The sequence below is a fragment of the Saccoglossus kowalevskii genome, chromosome 2, assembly GCF_978046115.1.
Source record: "Saccoglossus kowalevskii chromosome 2, keSacKowa6.1, whole genome shotgun sequence".
Taxonomy (NCBI): domain Eukaryota; kingdom Metazoa; phylum Hemichordata; class Enteropneusta; family Harrimaniidae; genus Saccoglossus; species Saccoglossus kowalevskii.
In genome coordinates, this window is record NC_140642.1 from 25,237,808 (window position 1) to 25,262,504 (window position 24,697).

The 24,697-nt window shown below is 38.4% G+C and overlaps 1 protein-coding gene and 2 long non-coding RNA genes across 11 annotated transcripts; 2 read left to right on the plus strand and 1 right to left on the minus strand.

The window, feature by feature from the left end:
- Positions 1-1,786: 1,786 nt before the first annotated feature.
- Positions 1,787-20,680, minus strand: LOC102805147 (uncharacterized). Of its 9 annotated transcripts, none has more exons than XM_085493483.1 (2): positions 20,491-20,680; positions 1,787-8,041 (listed from the first exon to the last, which is right to left on the minus strand). In XM_085493483.1, exon 2 carries the CDS (start codon positions 7,914-7,916, stop codon positions 6,555-6,557), a length of 1,362 nt encoding a protein of 453 aa, XP_085349609.1. In that variant the 5' UTR covers positions 7,917-8,041; positions 20,491-20,680; the 3' UTR covers positions 1,787-6,554. The 9 variants fall into 9 exon arrangements, with proteins under 9 accessions (XP_085349609.1, XP_085349593.1, XP_085349599.1 ...); XM_085493467.1 differs by lacking the exon at positions 20,491-20,680 and adding an exon at positions 14,021-14,268; XM_085493473.1 differs by lacking the exon at positions 20,491-20,680 and adding an exon at positions 13,824-13,967.
- On the plus strand, positions 10,358-11,316 carry LOC144346717 (uncharacterized). The gene is made up of 2 exons (XR_013419555.2): positions 10,358-10,494; positions 10,850-11,316. It is a non-coding gene; the product is annotated as an uncharacterized LOC144346717 (long non-coding RNA).
- Positions 20,681-22,214: 1,534 nt separating the features above from the next.
- On the plus strand, positions 22,215-24,685 carry LOC146748615 (uncharacterized). The gene is made up of 2 exons (XR_014931387.1): positions 22,215-22,390; positions 24,560-24,685. It is a non-coding gene; the product is annotated as an uncharacterized LOC146748615 (long non-coding RNA).
- The last annotated feature ends 12 nt before the right edge of the window (positions 24,686-24,697 follow it).

The window sequence follows — 24,697 nt, forward strand, 5'->3', positions numbered from 1 at the left end:
TTGGTGTATCATCGTGGCTCAAATTTCAACACGCAAGACAAACAAGGGAACACTACAACTTTGTTTCAGTCTCCCTACCTCTGCCTATAGCTGTATTTTGAAATCGCACCACGAATGGAACATCCCAAATGATCGTAGGGGTGACAGGGTATGTAACCGTTGACGACGGACCGAATTGCTTATGAAAGATAAACTGTGCGGTTTGTACAAGTTGAATATAGGTCAGCCGAGGTGGGCCAATGACAGTAAAAAAACTTGAGGAATTTGAAAGAAAAAAATGGTAAAATTTAAAAAGTGTGATGGCTTTATTTGATCCCTACGAGATACCGACCTTTATTATTGACGGAATGCAGCATTCCAAAGTTCCCGTCCGATCGCAAGTCTTTGTGCATTTTTCAATTGGGCTAACTATGGTGGGTAAACAAGTAGTAACAATGAGAAACCATTAGAAACCAATAGCGTAGAAGTTGAAGGGACGTCAAACACACTGCCCAATCCATATGACAACACATATAAATGTAGTAGTAATGTACCAGATTTAGTACGTGGCGGTCCCCTATACTAAATTAATTATTTGTTTAATGTTTTCTCAGTTTGAATCTAGTAATCTTTATGATCAGTGTTAATTGTGTGATATGCACCCTCGTGTGTTTGAGGTGAAGATAATAACAGACCATAGAATATAACAGAAACCGCTAAATGGTCGTCATTGTGGCGGCCTGGCCGATGGGGAATATACAGTACGGTACGATGCCTCCAAGCTGGTTTTAACGTTGGCAGTGTGGTGGAAATTCGACATGGTAAAATGGCTGATATAAGCATGTATTGACTTGTCGTTCGGATGGCACGGTTCCAAATTTACGGTGCCATCTTGAGGGCGAACTCAGTCAACCAGGTATATTAACCATATAATAGTGAAGAGCTGATTACATAGTTTCCCCCGCGAAACTGCATAATTTGAAGGCCATTGTTCAGTGTGTATCGATGTTGTGTTTGATGGTTCCAAATAATAGGTGCGTATCGTATGTTTATCGAGTCCACTGCGTGACATCTTGAGTGTTCAGCGTGCACAGTGTGTCAAACTAATATAACTGCCCCTCAGCGTCTCTCTTATATTCCCTGCCATACCCACCTAACGCCCCTCCGCATCGCAATGGTTGCGTCCATAGTTGTTGTGGGTGAGCTGAGTGCAGCTATGTTGCACGACGATAGCGAATAAAACCTAGGTACGGCCATAGCCTAGGGTAGCCATAGCGTCCACTGTTCAGTCAATATCATAATTGCTAGTGGGTGTTCCATCTCACTGTTCATGTCCATTCGTCCGTACAAAATTTCAATCGCGATATGTCAAATGCTCGTTTTTTTTATGAGAAATCCCAGTCAGACTACATCTTAAAATGGATTTAGCTTAGGGCGTGAAATGCAGACAACATAAATGGCAATTGTCTAGTCAAATTTATCATCTATGGTAGGAGGGGGGCTCATGACATTTGTTTGTGGTTCCCGCTTTCCCTTTTACAGTTATAATTCTGAATATTCAATATATATTGTGACCAAAGGCCGAGAATTTTTAAATAGACATTCTCATCTATCGAGGATTTGAATCCCGGCCGAAATCGTCAATTATGTCGAGAAGCCTGGAGATAGGCAAGGCCCATTGGATTCGTGATAATTATAAAAGCAATCGTAAATCCTGCTCATAACGGAACATTTGAGACATGCGATTAATGGATGGACTAAGAAAACACCCTTCGTTAGAGATATAATCATTGTCCGCTCACAAAAGAACACGGCAGCTTTGCTAGTTTTATTATCAAATCTGACAGCTATGTTAACGTCAAAATCAACTAACTAAGTGGAACCCCAAGTACGGTACCATGTGATAGGAAAAAACAACAATTGTATTACTTGAGACAAAGTTATAACAAGAGAGTTTGAGTGATTGTTGTAGGTTGAAGTGGGTGATCCAAGCCATTACCGGGTCATTGGCATCACCACAGTTTCAATTTCAACATCTATAGCTGACCGCGCGACCGTCTTACTGGTATTGATTTGTCGTAAAGTCGATCATGATTGTTGAAAGCAGATGGGCTTAGTCACATCACAGCCCCGAGTAATTAACGGACTGTCGTCAAAATGTACCATTGTAGCCTTGCCCTCGACCTATTATATAATGATTTATCATAGCACTGACTTGACAAAAAAAAAAAAAAAAACGTCTACTCCAGAAATTCGATATCAATCATAACTCATTTCAATAATAATAATAAATTGTCTAAATTCATCGTAGATGGCGTTGGACAACACTACTTGCGGGAATGTAGATGATTGGAAAAGGGCATGGTTCAATTCATATGACGTCACCGCTTCTAAATATATATATATATATATATATATATAATTTATTCAGTATTGCTGTAAATATAGTATACAAATCAACACACACACAGTGAGCTGAATTCAAGCAGAGTATATTGACACGCAAAAATAAGACTGAGCAAAGCGAACTCACGAGACGGACACTTTCGCCAGTTATCAAACAAAATTGCATACAATAATATCTCTGCGCTTAAAGCGGGGGGAATTCGCCACCTGCGCATGCGTCAGATGGCCATAGCGTGTCATTGTTTACAAACAAGCGCCTACCCATGAGCCTTTGAGTTTTAGCGTGTGTTGTTATCGTCGCTTGGAATTCAATTCCTGCACGTGCGCAGGTGACGACCCCTCCGCTTTAAAGTAATATTTAAATAATATATGACGGATTTTAAAATTATCAACGGGCTCTCGCAGAACCGCGAGAAAATACACAATTGAAGACGAGAACATGGTATATCTCGGAAATTAGATATGTACTTGTCTTGGTGTTCGCGATACGCGAAAATATGTGGAGTCGTCAAATAATAAATACATGACGAATTCACATATTCCATCATAATGTTAACGACGACCACGAGCGACAGAAACAATATTCTATATTTCATTTTTTGCTCATTGTCCTTAGCCGGCAAAATAATTTATCAGGAAAAAATGACGATTTTTTGTAAATGGTAATACAGACTCGAATACGTAAAAACACTCTCTAAATACAATCACACACATACACACATTTTGGTTACAATGAAATAATATGTACAGCACGAACAAACAAACTGTGGAGGGTTCCGGTCATGCGACAAATACCGGACGAAATATATATAGTTTTTGTCCAATTAGATTAATAAGGGATAGTAGAGATCAAATTCACATAATCCTGATTTTTGGGAAAGTTCCCTCACCCTAACTTTTCGCAGCAACATGCTTTAAAACGGTGCCAATTTCTGGAGAAGACAGGAAAACTTTCAAGAAACTCTTGTAGTTATCCATCAGAGATACATGAGAAGTTTCAGAAATTGATAGTCTGTGTTCACTCATTAGTAAATGGTTAATGTCCATGTTTGATCAATAATGGATGATTACAGTCAACGATCCTTCATCAATATATCATTACAGTCTAGGTTCCCTCATTAACAGATGAATACAGCCTAAGTTCCCTAATTAATAGATGATTACAGTCTAGGTTTCTACATCGATAGATGATTACAGTCTAGGTTCCCTCATTAATAGATGATTACTGTCTAGGTTCCCTCATCAATAGATGATTACTGTCTAGGTTCTCTCACTAATAGATGATTACTGTCTAGGTTCCCTCATTAATAGATGAATACAGTCTAGGTTTTCTCATTAATAGATGATTACTGTCTAGGTTCTCTCATTAATAGATGATTACTGTCTAGGTTCCCTCATTAATAGCTGATTACTGTCTAGGTTCTCTCATTAGTAGATGATTACTGTCTAGGTCCACTCATTAATAGATGATTACAGTCTAGGTTTCTACATCAATAGGTGATTACAGTCTAGGTTTCTACACCAATAGATGATTACAGTCTAGTTTCCTATCGATAGATGATTACATTTTAGGTTCCCTCATTAATAGATGATTACTGTCTAGAGTCTCTCATTTATAGATGATTAATGTCTATTTCCCCTTGTCGATAGATGATTACAGTCTAGGTTTCCTCATTAATAGATGATTACAGTCAACGTTCTTTCATCAACAGATGAATACAGTCTAGGTTCCCTCGTTAATATATGATTACAGTCTAGGTTCCTTCATTAATAGATGATTACTGTCTAGGTTCCCTCATTAATAGATTATTACTGTCTAGGTTCCCTCATTAATATATTATTACAGTCTAGGTTTCTACATCAATAGATGATTACAGTCAACGTTCTTTCATCAACAGATGAATACAGTCTAGGTTCCCTCATTAATATATGATTACAGTCTAGGTTCCCTCATTAATAGATGATTACTGTCTAGGTTTCCTCATTAATAGATGATTACTGTCTAGGTTCCCTCATTAATATATTATTACAGTCTAGGTTTCTACATCAATAGATGATTACAGTCAACGTTCTTTCATCAACAGATGAATACAGTCTAGGTTCCCTCATTAATATATGATTACAGTCTAGGTTCCCTCATTAATAGATGATTACTGTCTAGGTTCCCTCATTAATAGATGATTACTGTCTAAGTTCCCTCATTAATATATGATTACAGTCTAGGTTTCTACATCAATAGATGATTACAGTCTAGGTTTCTACATCAATAGATGATTGCAGTCAACGTTCTTTCATCAATAGATGATTACAGTCTAGGTTCCCTCATTAATGGGTGATTACAGTCAAGGTTTCCTTATCAATAGATGAATACAGTCTAGGTTCCCTCATTAATAGCTGATTACTGTCTAGGTCCCCTCATTAATAGATGATTACAGTCTAGGTTTCTACATCAATAGGTGATTACAGTCTAGGTTTCTACACCAATAGATGATTACAGTCTAGGTTCCTATCGATAGATGATTACATTCTAGGTTCCCTAATCAATAGATGATTACAGTCTAGGTTCCCTCATTAATAGATTATTACAGTCTAGGGTCTCTCATTTATAGATGAATACAGTCTATGTCCCCTTGTCGATAGATGATTACAGTCTAGGTTCCCTCATTAATAGTTGATTTTAGTCAACGTTCTTTCATCAACAGATGGTTACAGTCTAGGTGCCCTCATTAATATATGATTACAGTCTAGATTTCTACATCAATAGATGATTACAGTCTAGGTTTCTACATCAATAGATGATTGCAGTCAACGTTCTTTCATCAATAGATGATTACAGTCTAGGTTTCTACACCGATAAATGTTTACAGTCTAGGTTCCCTAATCAATAGATGATTACAGTCTAGGTTCCCTCATTGATAGATTATTACAGTCTAGAGTCTCTCATTTATAGATGATTACTGTCTATGTCCCCTTGTCGATAGATGATTACAGTCTAGGTTCCCTCATTAATAGTTGATTTTAGTCAACGTTCTTTCATCAACAGATGGTTACAGTCTAGGTGCCCTCATTAATATATGATTACAGTCTAGATTTCTACATCAATAGATGATTACAGTCTAGGTTTCTACATCAATAGATGATTGCAGTCAACGTTCTTTCATCAATAGATGATTACAGTCTAGGTTTCTACACCGATAAATGTTTACAGTCTAGGTTCCCTCATTAATAGATGATTACAGTCTAGAGTATCTCATTTATAGATGATTACTGTATAGGTTCCCTCATTAATAGATGATTACAGTCTAGGTTTCTACATCAATAGATGATTACAGTCTAGGTTCCCTCATTAATAGATGATTACAGTCTAGAGTCTCTCATTTATAGATGATTACTGTCCAGGTTCCCTCATTAATATATGATTACAGTCTAGATTTCTACATCAATAGATGATTACAGTCTAGGTTTCTACATCAATAGATGATTGCAGTCAACGTTCTTTCATCAATAGATGATTACAGTCTATGTTTCTACAATAATAAATGATTACAGTCTAGGTTCCCTCATTAATAGATGATTACAGTCTAGAGTATCTCATTTATAGATGATTACTGTATAGGTTCCCTCATTAATAGATGATTACAGTCTAGGTTTCTACATCAATAGATGATTGCAGTCTAGGTTCCCTCATTAATAGATGATTACAGTCTAGAGTCTCTCATTTATAGATGATTACAGTCTAGGTTCCCTCATTAATATATGATTACAGTCTAAGTTTCTACATCAATAGATGACTACGTCTAGGTTTCTACACCAATAGATGATTACAGTCTAGGTTCCCTCATTAATAGATGATTATCGTCTAGGTTCCCTTGTCAATAGATGATTACAGTATAAATTCTCTCCAGGATACATGATTAGAGTTTAGGTTCCTCCATTAAATAGATAATTACAGGCTATGTTGCCTTAGAGTTGTGTTCACTGGAGATTTCCGATGTGAATGATTCCCAAGACTCGGTGGTTGATGCTGCCAGTTGTGTAAAATAAGACCAGATTAATAATTATTGGCAGAACACAACGAGCAGAAAAAAATAATCAACTTGATAATAAAGCAACAAAAGCCATCTACGACCACAGGTGGCGCTATACACATCTACGAAAAAGTGTTAGTCTTAGTGTTCTATATCTTCATCGGATGGTTTTCTCCGCAAATATCGACAGTTTTCCAATGACGCAAAATCTATTTCTGGCGTTATCAGTACTGGTGAAGGTGGCATTGTAGAAGGCAATGATTTGCGCCTCGTTCTGAATGATCTCTGTGTCTGTCGCTCTGGTTGTAGGGGTGAAAGACTCTCGGAAATTACGTTTCCGTACGATTTAATTTCACGTTTACGGATCCTCAAAGATCCCAATTTGGACTCAAGATTTTTCATTTCTTGCTCGCGGTTAACGTTATCTTTGGCAGAGTCTGGTGTAAAAGACGATGATTTGGACATGGGTTCCAGTGCAGCAAGATCCGGTTTGGCATTCTGACCCAGCGAGACCGCTCTTCGCTTTAGCAACTTTGGGGGCGTCGTCAAAGAGTTCCTTGGACTGCGTGATTCAGGAGAACCTATATTGTTCGTATTCGACGAAGACCCGTTTTTGTTTGTTAGCTGTTGGTCTCGAGCGTCAATACTTCGCGACGTTGAATCGGGTGTGCCATTAGACATCCTGGACACCGGTTTAAATGTATTGTCTTGAGGTGTTCCAGTGTTATAGTTCACAACACCCATTCTGCGTCGACGCGGAGTTGGAACTCTGGGAGAAGAAATGGACATGAGCGGAGATGGCGTCAAAATCGCCGTATTTTCATTAATAGACTGTAAAGGCGACTCAGTTGTAACTCGATCTTCTTCCATTGGAATATTATCCTCGGAATCGTCGGAATCGTCTTCAACATCGTCACTGTCTGACGAACATTTCATGGCGGCTAAAAAATGTGCTGATCCTAAACTGGAGTTTTTTGTTGCTGAATCTTCCCTTGGTGTACCGGGTGTGTCCCTGGACACCAACGAATTCACTAGTTTATCCACGGATTTTACCTGGCTTTCATAGAAAGTCTCTACCGTATAATTTATCGGTGGTAAACTACTTTTACGTGTTCGTCGTATCTCGCCGCATGTAGTGTCGTCACTACTTTCGTCTCTCGACAAATTGCCGACCATTGAAGGTGTCGAGAATCGTCGAACGCGTTGGAGTTCTTCCTCTACTCTGGCGGGAAATAGACATTTCCCGCCCATTCCAGGTAGGCTGAACCGAACGCGGCGCCGTACTTTACTGTCTGCCGAGTAAACATTTCTGCCCCCGTTATCGCATCCACTATTACTAACAGCGCCCTCCTCGTCAATCATCGATTTTGGACTTTTCACGTTTATCATGAAGACGTCGTCTTCTGTTTGAGCGAAATGACTCTCGTCCTCCATGATATCGCACAACGTTTTACCGTCAGATATAACACTGATTATTCCCTTTCTTTCTTCTTTTTTAGTCATTAAATGTTTTATCCGCTGTCTTTTCAAACGTACTTCATCAGCCGGAATGAGTGTGGCGTTAACGTTGTTGACACCATCCGTAGTTTCGGAGAACGTGGGACTTGGTAGCTTCGGTAGCTTCACACCTGAAATTTTAAATCAAATTAGAATGATGAACTCAAATAATCAATAAACAACCAGGCCATGGTGACTTTTGTAAGTGTCCCACTTTTAACCTCACCTTCCCCAGGCTAGGGTTATTTCAAAACTTACAGAACATTCATATTGAATTGAGACTGTCAACAAAGCTGAATTAAAAATACTTTTCATGACTCCGTAGTAATTCTCGTTAAGCAGCCCGAGGGTAGACGAACAAACAAATCAACATGATGGTTGCCAATAACAAGGTATGCCAGCTAATCAGTGAGTGAAGTAGAATGGCTGGCGGCATAAACAAGAATCATGTGACGCTGGGGTCAAAAAGCCACAACGTTGCATTCAGACGGGGCCTTATATGTTACAAGTAAGAACTAGAAACAAATGAACGAGGGCCCTGGAATTCGACGTTTTGATACTATCTATAGTTGAGCACGGAAAGAGTGTTGGCATCAACAGATTGTTTAAGTTTGCAAGGGATTACGTTGTATATACGCTAATTGGAAGGCGGTATACCAACACAAAAGTTAATTAAAAATAGTCGACTGGAATATTAATATTAACGCCGAGTCAGGCAAAAACGCAGGTAACGTTTGAATAATGCATTTGAAATCAAGAATTGCGCCGAGGGTCAAACTGGTATGTTTTCTGTATTACGTGTCTGACAACATTGAGTAACACAAGGTCAGCTAGCAGGCAACGTTTTCACGAAAGATTTCAACGCTATGTCCGTGTTCAATTTTTAACTGCTTGTAAGGAGGTTTTTTTTATCGTGCGTGTTGTTTTAAAACTACTATAGTAACAATGAATATATGTGTCGATTATTTTTACGAGTTTCGTGTTGAATTGGGGTTGTTATTTATACGGCAGGCTGTTTACATGTGTACAAATGAGTCTAGAGCGAAGCGAGCCGAGAGAGGCTGGATATGCACCCGACGATGGGTACCTGGACACGTAAGTCGAGGCAAAGTTGTTTTTCGCGTATTTACAATGCCAGTGAAACAATAGAACTTAAAGTGTCAGCTATCAAGATACTTGCTTTCCGTAATATCACACCACTGAGAGTATGGTATGAGGGAAAAGTGTTTTACGGTTTGTCCGAATATATTCCAATAAATACTACCATGACCCAGCCTTGTTTTATTTCAGACATAATAATCACTGAAATGCATGGCAATTGAAAAAAATAATAATCAAAGCATTCGACAGTATAAATGGGGCGTTGAAATCGCTAGTAAATGTCGTGTAGTGACTTCAAGTTGTTCCAACCACCACGTCACGGTCGTAATCCTCGTCATTGCTAGGAGTTGTTCGCTGAGCTGGAACAGGAAATAGGAGAAGGCGGATCTGTGCCACGGAATTATTAGATGTAATTATAGTGTTTAGTAGTAGCACTCACAGACCGTTTTTCAAGATAGCAAATCTGTTCTGATTCTAGGTGATAACGGGTATATCTGATATATAATATTAAAAAAAACATAATGGCTTCTAGTATAAAGTGTCTAAGGAGTGTTCGAGTTGTCTGCATTCAGTCGGAGCCTAGTTTCATAAGACTTGATGGTGTCACACACGACGTTGAAGGTCAGCCAGCCAAACAACTTGTTGATTACAATACAGTTCATCACAGTTAAGTAAATCGCCTCTAAAGAAGCACGCATGCGTTTACTGGTTAAGCAATTGTTCAGAGTTTATATAAATTGCAATTATTGATTGATTGAAATTAAAAAAAGTCGTGGTTTGCTAAACCCATCGCGACAAAGCAGGCATTTGGCCAATTGTATAAGTTGAGTTTGTCGGAGAATTTACCGAGTCAGAGACCGACAAAGACTGGTATACACACAAGTCAAGTCATATTTGTATTACAAAACTAAGAATTAAAACAACGAGATGTCCATGTAAGGACGTATAACTCACCATGACAACTCTTACGCGCGATATTTTCTGTTTGTTTGTCAATACTGCCGTTGTTTGCTCGAGCGTTAATCCCATAACTAGTACGATGTCTACTCTCTAACACCATTGCTATTCGCACACGAGTTTATATAACGACTATCGAATTTGGAAAGGTGCGACTAAGTCTGCTTGAAACTACGATCTCACCGACGGTCCTTCCTAACAGAAATACTTCTGAATTATATATACTCAGGCAAGGTGGATGACCTAGATTGGATTACACTCGGTCAATCCACACAAACAGTTCATATCAATGGCATTACGCACGAGGTGGCGTCCATCGCCGTACAAATAGTCAGCGTACCCATTCGTGACTTGGACAACGCATGCTTTCCATTGGCTATATATATATTCAAGTACTACTGCGTATACAGGGATTAATTTGTAAGAGGTCACCTCCTATAAAATAAACACAGCATGTCGCTAAGCAGCTGAGTATTGGTAATGCGTTTTCAATCCCTACGTAACGGTGGGTTCCCTCTTAGCACAGGTATGTTTGCTGTGGCAGCGCCCTTGGTTCTGTCAGTGTGTTTTTTTTTTCTTTCTAGCGACGTTAACAGGTCTGTTTTCCAAACTAGTGGGGGCCTCGGCCAAAATAAGTATTACCTTAGCTTTGATGTAAATTGAATCCGTGATTTTATCGTACTAGACAATTGACACTTGTTTTTGTTTAATCACTATATAGCATTTTATGAAAGACGCCGCAGTTATTGTGCGTAAGATTTTAAAGAAACGTGTGTATTACTCGTTTCATATCTTCCCTATAAAATCACCCTTGAATCCAAACAAATTATTATTATTAATAATTCCACATTTTCTTTTTTTGTTTATGACAACCACTACAGGTGGCGATATATGGGAGGGGGTGATACAATAATGTCCATCTATGATGCCACGGCCACGGTCTGAATCGCCTGACTGATCCAAAATTAACAACAACGAGGAAGGGTATATATCAATCCATGTTCGAGTTGATTGGATAAATTGACCGATGATGTAAAATATCATTTAATTTATTGCTGAACTAACACTGTTATCAATGAAATCGCGTTGTCGTAACTGATTGACACTTCACGTCTGGCCTATGACCCCACACGAATAATATACGTCATCGACTATAATTTACAGCATTTCCTATCACGGTATCACTTGAAAATCAGTGCGAGGTTTGAATTGTCACGAAGATATTAACCTTATTATATCTCAGCTTGATCTATGACGTCAGTGGTCACGTGATCGTGTCCGTGACTTTGTTTGCTAAACTGTAGTAAAAAAAAATAATAATAAAAAGCCACGCTATTACTAAATGGAATATACCTTTGATTTTGTTTAAAAAAGAACATGCTAACTTGCCGATGACAAACGGAATCCTGTTTGAATGATTAAGTGGAGTAACTCTAGTGTGGACAGTATTGAACAGATGATTCTATTGTAGTGTGCGTATTCAGACACAGCCATTCGTTCTATATATAGAGAGCTAGTCTTCTCTGTTCGTCAGGGTCGATGTTGTAGTATTTCAACCGAAGTCACCATGTCGTTTTTTTGAAGTGCGTTTTTGCCAAAGCTGGAAAGACGCAGCTATCGCCGCTTGCTTTATATCCACTGTAAGAATCAAAGTCGTGGTAATGAAATCTATATCAATCGCTCGATGTGACGAAAAACGTAAATAAATAGGAATGTAATGACTTGTCGTATTGAGATTACAGGTTCCAATTATACTTAGATTACGGTTAACATGCGTGTTAATGGGGACGTGGGTATTGGAACTAGACTAATTTAGGGTATCATAGCAACGCAATATCAATAGAAAGCATTAACTTCTAAGTATCCAAAATAAAGCAAAACTAATATGAAAAAGATACCCCGTATAAATTGACAACATTATACGAACCCCCACCCCACCCCTATAATGTCATGTACCTGGTTTTACTTAACACCGCGGTATCACCGTGAATGCAGACAAACAGACCCCAGGCAACCGTTGTCCTCGTACGTTGCGTGTACTAAGCGGACTAAGATATCGACGTACCAAGTTGTGACGTCGCGTTTTATAATATGCTGTTCTTGCACTGCAATGGTTGGTTCGTACACGGCGATAAGTCTTACCGTTGCATTACTTACAAGCATAGCAGCCTTGAGGGACCATTCTTTCGTGGACACGAACCGAATCGGATAAAAGCGACGTACGAACTGCGCACGAGTGTGGTTCCATGTTGATTGAAACGACCACTACGTCTCTGATACCCTACTTATATACTGCCACGTCCCACGGATTACTACGAACATTCACGCCGTATTCGACAGACATTGTACAATGGTCGTGGTCGACGTACGACACACTAAGTCAAGCTTTTGAAAAGGGACGGTGACTCGAGGTTATTTACAGCCTTTAATCTGAGGATTTAGTGAAGGGTCACCAACTCGTCAAGACCCATGTATACTTTAAATAGAACCAATTGTATATATTGAGCAGCATGCTTGTTGAATCATATTCCGGTATCGACGTCTTTTTTATATCATCAAAACAAAAAAATTAGCGGCGGCTTTGAAATCACACTTTAGAATAGAGGGCAGTTGCTTTGACAACCGTCAACAGATTTTCTAAAATTAACTAAATTTTACAACGCGTATATTTTAATTTCAATTCCACAATCTAATTACAGAAAACTGCCGTCATTGAAATACAATCTAATTGAACTCTGTGACGCAAGGCATATGAACGATTAATGTACAGCAACTATATCGAAGTAAAACGACACGTAGGTCATAAATAAAATTGCGGTTATTTTTTAAGGTATGTTGTTCGGGGTATAAGTGCTTGCGTATCGAATGGGAATAATGCGACCCTAAAGAATAAAAAAAAGCCGATTAGTCGCCATTTTCTACAAACTATTGAAATGTTGGTCAATTATGCACAGAAGAGCAGGACAATATCGCCATGTCACTTGTGATGGTCGATTAACAAACTACGGTGGCACTCACTCATAAAATACGGTCAACGCTAAGTGTTTTTTTTTTTTTTTTGTCAATTTCTCTGAAGATATACAATTATGACCGATTAAGCACAGACACAAGTCTTCCAATCCATTATGATCATGATCAGACGTGACGAAATTCGCCCAAGAAAGAAGTTTTTTAAGCAAATAATCCTAATAATTAAATATTGGTACTACGTAAACTCACGATGATAATGTAAACTACCAGTTTTCTGTTCACGACCCAATGTATTAATAGATACACCATGACCCTACAATTAATCTTGGAATTGTTAATCGATTTTGATGATGATTATGGTGAAGAGTTGGTCGTCGATGCCACCGGCTACGTTGTGCTCCCCCGTATGCCACTGTGATAGCTCCTATCATGATGTCATAGAGACCAGATAAGTTTGTTTTAGCGTCTCATAAAGCATATTATTTTGACAGTAGGTGAATAGCATATATTGATATATTTAGCTAATACGATTCAAAGCAGGCACAACTTTACACGACAACACATAACAAAAGCATGAAAGTAATATTACTTATAAAACTGTTACGAAATACTCACCAAGGGCTAGGTCACAGAATTTTCAACCCCCGCCTTCTCCAAAGAGAAACAACCTTGTAGTAGTGCCTATTAACGATTGTGCCGCCCATACACCATACGTAAACCACCCGGCCATTGTGGGACAGTGTAAAGGACTCTAATTATGTACAATTATGGAGGTGGCCGCACTACCAAAACAAATCAGGGTGTCGTTAATACTGTGTAAGTGGGACCGGGAACTGTGTATACAGCAATAGAAACCCACCTACCGCTTATGAAAGCAGATCCTACCTGTGAGATACTGTTACGAAAACGGGTTGCCTAAACACGCATTTTGACAATAGCATAGAGTGGGTTCTCTAACAGACCTGAGATCGACTCCGATGAGCGGCACATGCATCTAGCTTGGTACAAACAGACCTGTCACTATTGTCACTGTGTCTAATAGATATGTCTAGAAAGCAAAATGGCATCAGAAAAATACTTACAAAGACATCAAGTGTTTCTGTTGGATCTAAGTACGGTACTCTTTTCATCAGCTGAGATAAAATGTCTATGTTTGCTACGAGTGAATAGACTTTGGACACCGCCATCGGGAAATACTCAATTCTCCTAAATTACCATAATTTATTGCCTGTGTTCAATAGATATAACCCAGTCTGTGTGGCCGTGACATCGTATAAGGACGTGGTCTGGGACGACAAAGTTTGACAAAGTCACGGGGTTTCTTTTTGTTGGTGGCAGATCAAGTGATCCGTCCTTCAATCAGTAGCCATGTTCACATAAGACGGTTAATCGGTCTAAATTTGAAATACTGAGACCATATCTTGTTGCCAAAAATGTAATTTGGTGGAGGCGGTTTAGAAAACCGTGTTTCTGATTGGGCGGTTTCCACTTAGACAGTCTGTGTACACTCAACGACTTTGTTAGTCAAACCGTAGATAAAACAGTAATTTATTTATCAATATTTTATGACTGTATTGTAACCGTTTAAAGTTGACGGAATCATCATGGCTATAAAGAAGCTTACAGTGATGAATCGCTGAATGTGATTTAAGGCAGGATGAAAAAAAAATTGAATGTGATTTAAGGCATGATCAATAAGAAATACACTTAAAATACGTCAACTAGATCATGGTGATGGTTGTTTTATTCTGTGCTAATTGCTTGTCTTTCGGTTTCGCAATGTGTTTTATGACATTGAAATAGGTTCCCATTACACTCTAATAAAAATATATAAACACAAATAACAAGGCATTATGTCAACGCTGACATTACTGATTGTGCGTATCATTTCTGACACTGTGTTTGGAATGGAACTCCGCCTTAAGCCACAGCCCGGTACGGTACGGCACGGTACGACACCCGGCATGGTACACTAGATCAAATATATTCCCTGTTGGTTAAGGTTTGTCTTCAGTAGAGCGTTAAGATTCTGATGAAGAACAATTGTTTCTTAAATATCCCGAGTTATTTAAGAATTATATCAATCACGTTTTTCGTGTGGGTTCTTGTTAACAAGATGTCACGCACATACAAATGTCATCATTAATACCAGCATCGGTATGTATCGATCCGCACGCTTGTCACAGCATTTCAAGTCATTACACGTACGGCGTTAGTCCACGTGATACACATTATAAATTATGACCGCTTTGTTTGCTTACTAACTTGTCAGCATTTTGTGTGTGTGTGTGTTATTAAGTAACGTGTCTATAACATATTGCATTACAAATTATATCCATGACTGGCGTGGAATTGGGGTAAAGCGCCAAGGGGTTTATAAACGGATGACAAGAATTCTCCGGCAGCTCAGAGGTTCAGTCTACTAATCATGTTTTAAAAAACTATTAAATAGGATTTTGTTAATATGCTGTGGTCTATAGGGGATTTTTTTTATGTTAAAGCACTCATTACGCTAACAATGAAATACACAATAGATCGAGTGAAGAGATAGCATTTTAACTGTATGATTGTTGACTATATCTACTATATCGTTAACGCTGTCAACAAGGTTTAAATGAGTGAGAAGTAATTTCACCTGTGTTACATATTTCGACGCCTAACATGACCATGTTGTTAAAGTACTATCGAGAATACTATCGTCGTTCAGTTGTTGTTCTGACACCCTGACCAGCTGAGTAATTGTCACCAGTTGACAAGTCGTAATGTATTCACATCGGCCAAGAGTAGACAAAGCTATGAAGTGAGTTGCATAAATGACATAACAGAGAGAAGAAAACGTGCTAGGGGCTAGTTTCATTTCTGCTACGGAGAAGCAGTGTTGTGTTTGATCTTTTTTTCCAAGTAGGTTCTAAATATTTGAAGATGGCAACATATACACCAAACGCGTGACGTGCCCGGCCAACATATTTACCTCTAATTATGTGTTTCAAGTTTGCGTACCCAACTTTTAGCCGAGTAGCCCGGCATTGTACGCATAAAGCGGCGTGTTGTGTTTCTTGTCTTCTCTAGTAGGCTGGGCACGGACAGAACTTAAGACTATCTGTGGCTTCTGGTGGTTACCACAAGAACGCCGTGGTAAAATCCACTTACATCGTGGTATCCAATATCTTACAAATGCACCAATCAGCGTATTCCATTACTGTACCAACCGATCATTTTGTTCGTGGAAGCAACTTTCCTCTTTCTAAACACGCGCTGATTTACTCATTCACTTTCGTGACTTTTACTCATGAATATTGAAATCATGGTTCCACATACTGTGGATGAGAATGAGGCAAATCTGTACCATCAGCGGAGTAATGCAACCTACACGCCGCAGTATTACATTACAAGGGACATATAATTGATAACTTTGAGTATATACTTTAAAATTTAGGTTCGTTATATATCTGAAATTTGGGTCCAGTTTTTTTCGTGTTTTTAGCACACAAAGTTATACTTACAATTCAACTATGTCTTCGTGCACCTGCTTTCAAATGGCGTATCGATTGAATTGCGTTAAAATCGACTCAAAGTAAATGATACATGCCTTTGATGTCGGACATCACATCATGTCGAACAGTTGTTGATGTTACATATCTGTAACAAATTCCCACGTAATTAGTTGTTCCTGTATGAGAGACATACGTTTGCGTAACATACGAGAATAACTGACTACTGATGTATAACCTCGGTGCGTACTATACGAGAGATAATTTCATGAACCAGAAACAATGAACCACATTTAATCAAGGGCTGCAAATCCACCACATGTACATGCGAGAAATCAGGCATTGTTTTGATACCGTGTGTCCAACACAGTAAATTAGCGTCATTGTAAGATCATGATGAAATATCGGACTTGCCGTGCGGACGATAACCCACATTTCAGAGGTTGCACTTCCTTACTGATGAACGTCACGTGTTTCAAGTGCTCCTTGGCAAGTCTGCCTAATTACATAGAAAGTGTGGAGTGGTTGGTGACATGGTCCCGGCTAAGTGTTTTCGATAGACATTTCAAGTATTTACTAGTGATCGGTGCATACGTCATTTCGTGAGGTTGTCGTTAACAAATAGAAACCAACAAAAAAGACCTACTGACTACATAAGTTGGTGAATTTAGTGCTCGCAAAATATGCGATGACATTATATGCTACTAACGAATAATCCATGATGGTGTTTTTTTTTAATATCCATGTTTTAATATTGGCTTAATTTCCCGAGGCGCGTTGCATTGTTGCTCAATATTGAGAAGATGAGAACAAATTTGTTCACTTCAAGTTTGTAAATATCAATCATTTTCGAAACAGAATGAGGTGTAATACTAGTATCCGAGTTGCTGAGCAGTGTTATTTATAATAAGTAATACAACTTAAATATAATCTATACTATAGGTCACTTCATTCATACGTCAACTACGATCGTCAATGACTTTCTTAATCGAGAAAGGTGGGGTCGTACGTCATTGTAGTATATATATAGAACAACGAAATTACCGCGTCTAGCGAATGTTCATTTCTATAACCTAATTTGATGACGTCATTTTCTGAGAGAAATACACTTGATATATTAACTAATATGCTCAAATTAGTCTATCGGCGCCCGCCATCATGATTTTGATATACCGAATTACCAGTTAATTCGTTTAATGTCATTTTTGATAAGCCAAACTGTCTGAAAGATTTGAATATGCTTGATCATTTTATCATTCAGATTGAACCAATCTGTTCGTCGTGTGCACTTCTCAACCCAGTGCTGTGTAGATTTCATAAATAACACGAAGTACCATATATTGTACATCGTTGTCATGGCAATACTCAAAGCAGCAATTGTTAGAATAATTCAAATGTAAAGTATTTATCATGTATGAACAAATAGAGTATATTGTTACATGTCAGAGTGGTAATGATGTGATGAATATATTCCTAGTGAAAAACGATATAGGACGAAAATCGGTCAAATAACTCGGAATTGGTCGTTGTTACTACATATCATCATTCCTGATTGTTATAGTTACTATCGATTTCAAGGACTCGACGATAAGCTAGGAATATGGGGGCTCGCGTTTCTTTATTTGAATAAGGCGTAATCTTGTATGTATGTATGCAATGTACTAGTGTAGTCTTGCGTATAATCACGTGACATGTGTAAAGTTTAATTATGCGTACAAAGAACACGTGTAAAAGGTTACGAACTGATGTATCCCTTAAATTCCACAGAAGTAGTCGAAACAACAACCCATTAAAAAAATTAAACTGACATTTTCTCAATGTTATGATGCAAAATCCTGTTTTTTGTTTGTATTTTTTTTCTTTAAATAGGCTTACATACTAGTACTAACAGCCGCTATCAGTGATTTGGAAATCCTTCAAAAATGTGTATTATCTCTAACTGATCAATGGGGCGGATATTTGCCGTTATATTTGTGTAATGTAACGTAAAATTAGTATTAACGGTTCTCATATATGATACAGTGATAATAAGTTATTGTATATCTGATTGAATTACAAATACAATACATTTCCTGTTTGTGTTATCGTCGAATACTTCCACGAAGGTATCTGCAATTATGTAGCCCGCTGGAGCATGAAACCTCGTCATCCGTTGACTGGTCGATGTCCGTATCGTTTTCTTCGTGCGATTGTATCCTGTTGTTGTCGATATCCCACTGACGTCTTTTTGCTGCTAATTGTTGTAGTCGCCTCTCTAATCTCGCCACGTACATGTTTCGAATGTATGACTTTCTCCCCTCGTATAGAGTATATCTTGTAATGGCCTGTGGTGATATTATGTGAGGTCTTTTAGAATACGAAATCGTGATAGTCCTCTGGGCTATATCTTTATCATCTGAGAATCCTACAGAACCGCACTTTTTGGTGGTTATCCGGCGGTTCTGCAAATATTGGTTTGCCCGCTCTGTGCGAGTATCGAAGAGCAGCTCTCTCGGGGTACTCAATGTCGACGCGAGAGTCACGTTGCTGCTAGACATTGAACTTGATGATCTTGTAGATTCTTGGCTGGGGACGACTGGCTCGGAAATACTGAACTTCTTCACATTCAAAAAGACTCGTTCATTGTTTTCTTCACTTTTTAAAGTTTGTGAATATTTCCTGTCTCGTCCCTTTAACAGCGATTGCACTATCGGTTCCAGGGACTTCACTTCGGTATCATAGTATGAGGACACTGCTTTGTAATCGTAAGTAATTGGATGAGGCAAAGACTCTTTTACTAGTGTTTTTGGATGAAGACACCGCTCGTTGTTTAGTCCATGTTTAAATTTCTGTGGTATTTTCGGTGTTGGTTTCTCTTTAGGACAAGTGTAACCATTATTTCCGATATTGTTTTTTCTATGGCCACTGTAGCTCTCGGTTTGTTTACAGCTCGCCGTATTACTGTCTACTGTATTCACTCGGTCCTCTTCATCATCAGCGCAACTTACAACATCGATTTCGTCAAGTTCAACCAGCGTTGGAAGAACTGTTACAATGCCCTGCAGATTTGTCCCACGGTTGCGATATTGTTTCACCTGCGTATCGAGTGTTCCTCCAGCCATACTCACAATGCTAGCAAAGTGTAACAAGGTTCATACATGGATAACTCAAAGAAAAACAGGTTGTAACACTTGACCGCATCACATAATTCTGCGTCTAGTTTTCTTCTAAAGCTCCCTTAACAACATAACTGACCTGACTATAGAAGGATGGGAAACGTCCGTCTGAATTCACAATCGCATAAATGATGACAAAAGTGACTTCGAAATGGCGACTGCACGATATACAGTACTCGTCCCACAAGTGTAGTGAGTCGAAATCCCCCCACATAATCTGTTTACAATGTACCCCATTGTTGTCAAGAATTTCCTTTTGTTTAGGTACGTTCAACACATGTTTTGAGCAAGTGGAAACGTCTTACAACTCGTTCTTAAGTTACTCTTCGACTTGTGCTGGGAATTGTGTGTTTTTTCACACCTGAATGGTAGTACATCAATGCTGACTGGTTTCAAACAATCACATTCGTTCGTTTCACACGATGCAGTGAGTCGAAACCAAACATAAATCACCGAGTATAGTAGGGCTGGTTTCATATCACATATTAGCTATGACGCTCGATAGCCGTATTACTTTCTCTATACTATATTGTTTTTATATTTCAAATTTAATATTATTTAAAGAGGCAATATGGTGTAGTTTTCAAAAATATTTTGTTCGATAATTAATCAGTAGGTTTATTGAGAACTAAAAATACTGCAATGTCGTGCATATTACAGAATTTTGAATTACTGGAACGTACTATTAATCAAATCTTATTTATCGATCTGCATCCCATTCTGGAAATCATACCAACAAACTTGGTTGTAACCCTGAGATGTTATGCAAACTTTTTCTCTTTCTTTTCTTTTGACAACGATCCGAAAAAGGTCTTAAACTGTACTTTTGACTAACGCGCGCGCTGAGCAGTATAAACAGTTGGCAGAAATACGTCATTGTGTATGCCCAATTCTAGTGCTACTTACCTGTGCGTATAGATGTAATTTAAAATGATCAGAACATTCATGATTTAAGTGTGGCGCATGATATTCATCTACGTACTTAGGTGACGTCATCAGATACTCAGATACCCGAGCGAAATAGCTGCCCTGATGACGAAATGACAACAGGTAATCAGTCAAACAGGAAAAACTATTCCCTGATGGCGTCATTGCACCATCCATACGGGTAATCCGGGTGGAAAGCTACTCTGACGACGTCATCATGCTAGTCATTCAGACCGAGATGAGACTCTGTATAATTTGATATCTAAATCATATTTATTCCCAGAGGGTAAGCAATAATGTTTTTTTTTTATGTTATTGTTTTATTTGCAAATATAAGAAATACAAAAAAGGAAAAACAAGGAAGCTGGAACGAATGGAAACATTAGAAATTAATACATATAAAAAAGGCAATGAAGAAATGATAGTGACAGTGTAAGCAATAATGATGAGGTCGTCATTTCAAGTGTTTTTTTTTGGGGGGGGGGGCATCACGGCATTATCATTGGCGGTGCCTGTTGGCGTGCATCGCCCCAGGTAACACACAATTAAATTTGTTTATAGTTAACAACATTTCTGGTATGCGTGACATCAATCTCAGACCATCAATGCTTCACAAATGACTGGTTTAGTGGTTTAATAGCAGTCACGCGGTCTGCATTTCACAGAATCATGTACCGCAAATTTCACTACCCTGGAAAGTGCACAAATTGTGCGATGAACCGTCCCGTCATGAATAAAACAAAACTCACCTTATATCTGAACGCGTCGTGGACTCGTACTATATTGAAATATTGGTTAAAGTATTTGGAATTCATTATGATATCGAAGTTTTACTTAATATACAATGCTACTTTTTTTCGTTTCGTTTTATTTATTTGTGTGTCCGTGAGACAGAGCACATATTTATCTTCTACGAGGCCTTCAGAGTAAATTCCAGTCATCCCATGGAAATCAAATACTCGTTGCAATAAGGATACCGTGATTTTTTACAGCACATGGATCGACAGGTTTACGTCACTTCCGACTGGAAGTCGCATTTCCACATATACGTAAATATTAAGTTGCTGCATAACGTGCCCACTCCATCAAAGCACTTTTTTGGTGTAGCAAGTGGAATCACAATAGTGCAGCGGCAAGAGACAGTTATCTCTTGAAAGAAAACGTTCACAATGTTAACAATTCCAACATGATCATTTTGTGTATCACATAGTATGGTCACGTGACCATAACACAAATCACTTAAAAGTAAGAGCATATAGTGTTGAACTTAGACAAAAGAAGGCATGATATTTTCTTTGCTGTAATTATGGCATATGTATCTTCGTGATCTAGAATCGTAGTGGGTCATATGCTTTTTTTATCCAAATTTTATCATTTTATTTCAATTTTATACTACTTCTACAGCGTGTCCCGTTTCCTTATTGAATTTTAGAATAAACGTCAATTTTCATAAATGAATTATTATCATTCTATGTTGTGAGTTTAATTTTGTTCAGTTTTTAATGATACTGGGTAACAAATGCTCTTATACAAAGTCCCAATCTGATTAAAATCTGATGTAGTGTACGGGCTTTAATTATTTTGGCTATAAACTTATTTTAATTTAATTCTTTAATACTTTTGTTATTAATGCCCTTTTATTTTATTATTTTACTTTGATTTTGTGATTTTTTTTAATTCCGCCCCACCTACATCTGACCCGATGTCTATGTAACGAGAATTCAACGAGACCCACTATCGACGATTTTAGTCAACGAATCACAGACCTCCTTCTATAGCGCACATGATGACGTCACTGGACAGAGTCTGGTGGCAAACACACTCAAATAAAATGGCGGATTATACCGACGTTAGCGACCGAGAAAAACACGGCTTTTCGGTAAGTTTATCATTGTCAAATGCAACGAAAGTCATTTTTAGTCCCCGTTCGGACGCAGTCCGAAAACGGGGACTTATGTTTTGCCCTGTGTGCGTCCGTCCGTGCGTCCGTGCGTCCGTCCGCGATCACCTGTATCTCGAACATGCATGGACCGATTAAGTTCAAACTTCACTCATACATCACACATTATATGGGACATATGCACATGCATTTTTTTCATGATCTGATTAACGATAGCCGAATAGCGGCCATTTTAAGGCCGAAAATGCATCAAAATCGCACATTTTCACCATTCCGGACCCGGATCTCAGTTATGCATGGTCGGATTTTGTTCAAATTTGGTACATACATTAAACATAATAGGACCTTGATGCACGTCATTTTTTTTTTGGATCGGGTTCGAAATGGCCGACTGGCGGCCATTTTGTTTTAAAGAATTCAGTTCTGGATCCGTATCTGAGACATGCTTGGATTGATAGAGTTCAAACTTCACACACACAAGGTACATCATGTCACAAATATGTATGTGCATTTGTTTCATGATCTCATTAACGATAGCCAACACTGCGCGAAAAGGCTATAATTCACATAAATACAGCCATGCATTATAGCCCATATTAAACGTTAATACAGACAAATACAAAACAATACACATGAATACAGGAATTACAAATACATTTCCTGTATTTCTGCTTGTATTTAGCTGTATATGCACTATTGTGTATTTTCCACAAATACAGGTAAATGTAGATAAATAGAGTGCATGAATTCACTGTGTATAAACGTCTGTATTTCTCATGAATTTAATGCAAATACGTGCAAAAATACAGGCTGATAAATGTAGTATTATAGCTGTTTCACGCAGTGCAAATGGCGGCCGCTTTAAGGCCGAAAATGCATTGAAATCGCACATTTTCACCATTCTGGACCCGGATCTCAGTTATGCATGGACGGATTTCATTCAAATTTGGTACATACATTAAACATAATAGGACCTTGATGCACGTCATTTTTTTTTCGGATCAAGTTCGAAATGGCCGACTGGCGGCCATTTTGTTTTAAAGAATTCAGTTCTGGATCCGTATCCGAGACATGTCTGGATTGATCAAGTTCAAACTTCACACACACAAGGTACATCATGTCACAAATATGTATGTGCATTTGTTTCATGATCTCATTAACGATAGCCAAATGGGGGCCGCTTTAAGGCCGAAAATGCATTGAAATCGCACATTTTCACCATTCCGGACCCGTATCTCAGTTATGCATGGATGGATTTTGTTCAAATTTGGTACATACATTAAACATAATAGGACCTTGATGCACGTCTTTTTTTTCGCATCAAGTTCGAAATGGCCGACTGGCGGCCATTTTGTTAAAGAATTCAGTTCTGGATCCGTATCCAAGACATGTCTGGATTGATCAAGTTCAAACTTCACACACACATGGTACATCATGTCACAAATAGATATGTGCATTTGTTTCATGATCTGCTTAACAATAGTGGAATGATGGCCATTTTAAGGCCGAAAATGCATCAAAATCACGTATTTTCACAATTCCAGAACCGGATCTCAGTCATGCATGGATGGATTTTGTTCAGATTTAGCACAATGTGTTGTACATATGCAGGTGCATTTCGGTCATGATCTGCTTTGACTGTATATGTCACTCAAATATGAACGGAACGGGGACGTGTCATTGACAATGACTTGTTATGTTAATATTGTGGCTCGAATGGTTCGACTTTAGATCGTTATTTTGCATAGTTATTCTGGGAGTGACGATTTTGTTTCCACCGGTTCGACCGAACATCAGTGTCTTTTTTCCAGTCGCATGCCCTGGAGACGGGTGATGTTTTGTTGACGATCGGGCCAAAATCGTCTACGGTATTGAAGCCGTACCTGTAAATATTCATCAAATTGTATCAACATTTTGTACATTATACAATAACTCTTTATTAAAGTAATTGAGCTGATTTGGACTGGAATAAAATATTTTTTATTTGGAACACATCATCGCAATTGATCAGGAAATATTTTTTGGCTCCAATTTTCTGCGTCGATGCCGTGGGCCGGTGACCGTTATACAATTTAAAATTAGTTTGCATTGTTTACTATAGCTGTTTACAGTGTTCTAATCATTACGATTGTTTTGCTTCCATTCTAGATAATTATGCTCAGTGATGTCAAATTGAAGCGATGACTGAATGAACGAACCTTGGCTGGCGAAGATGTATTTGGAGGTGTACACATTTGTTGGAAGTGAAAAAAATATTCAATGTAATGACAAAAATTGCAAAATGCT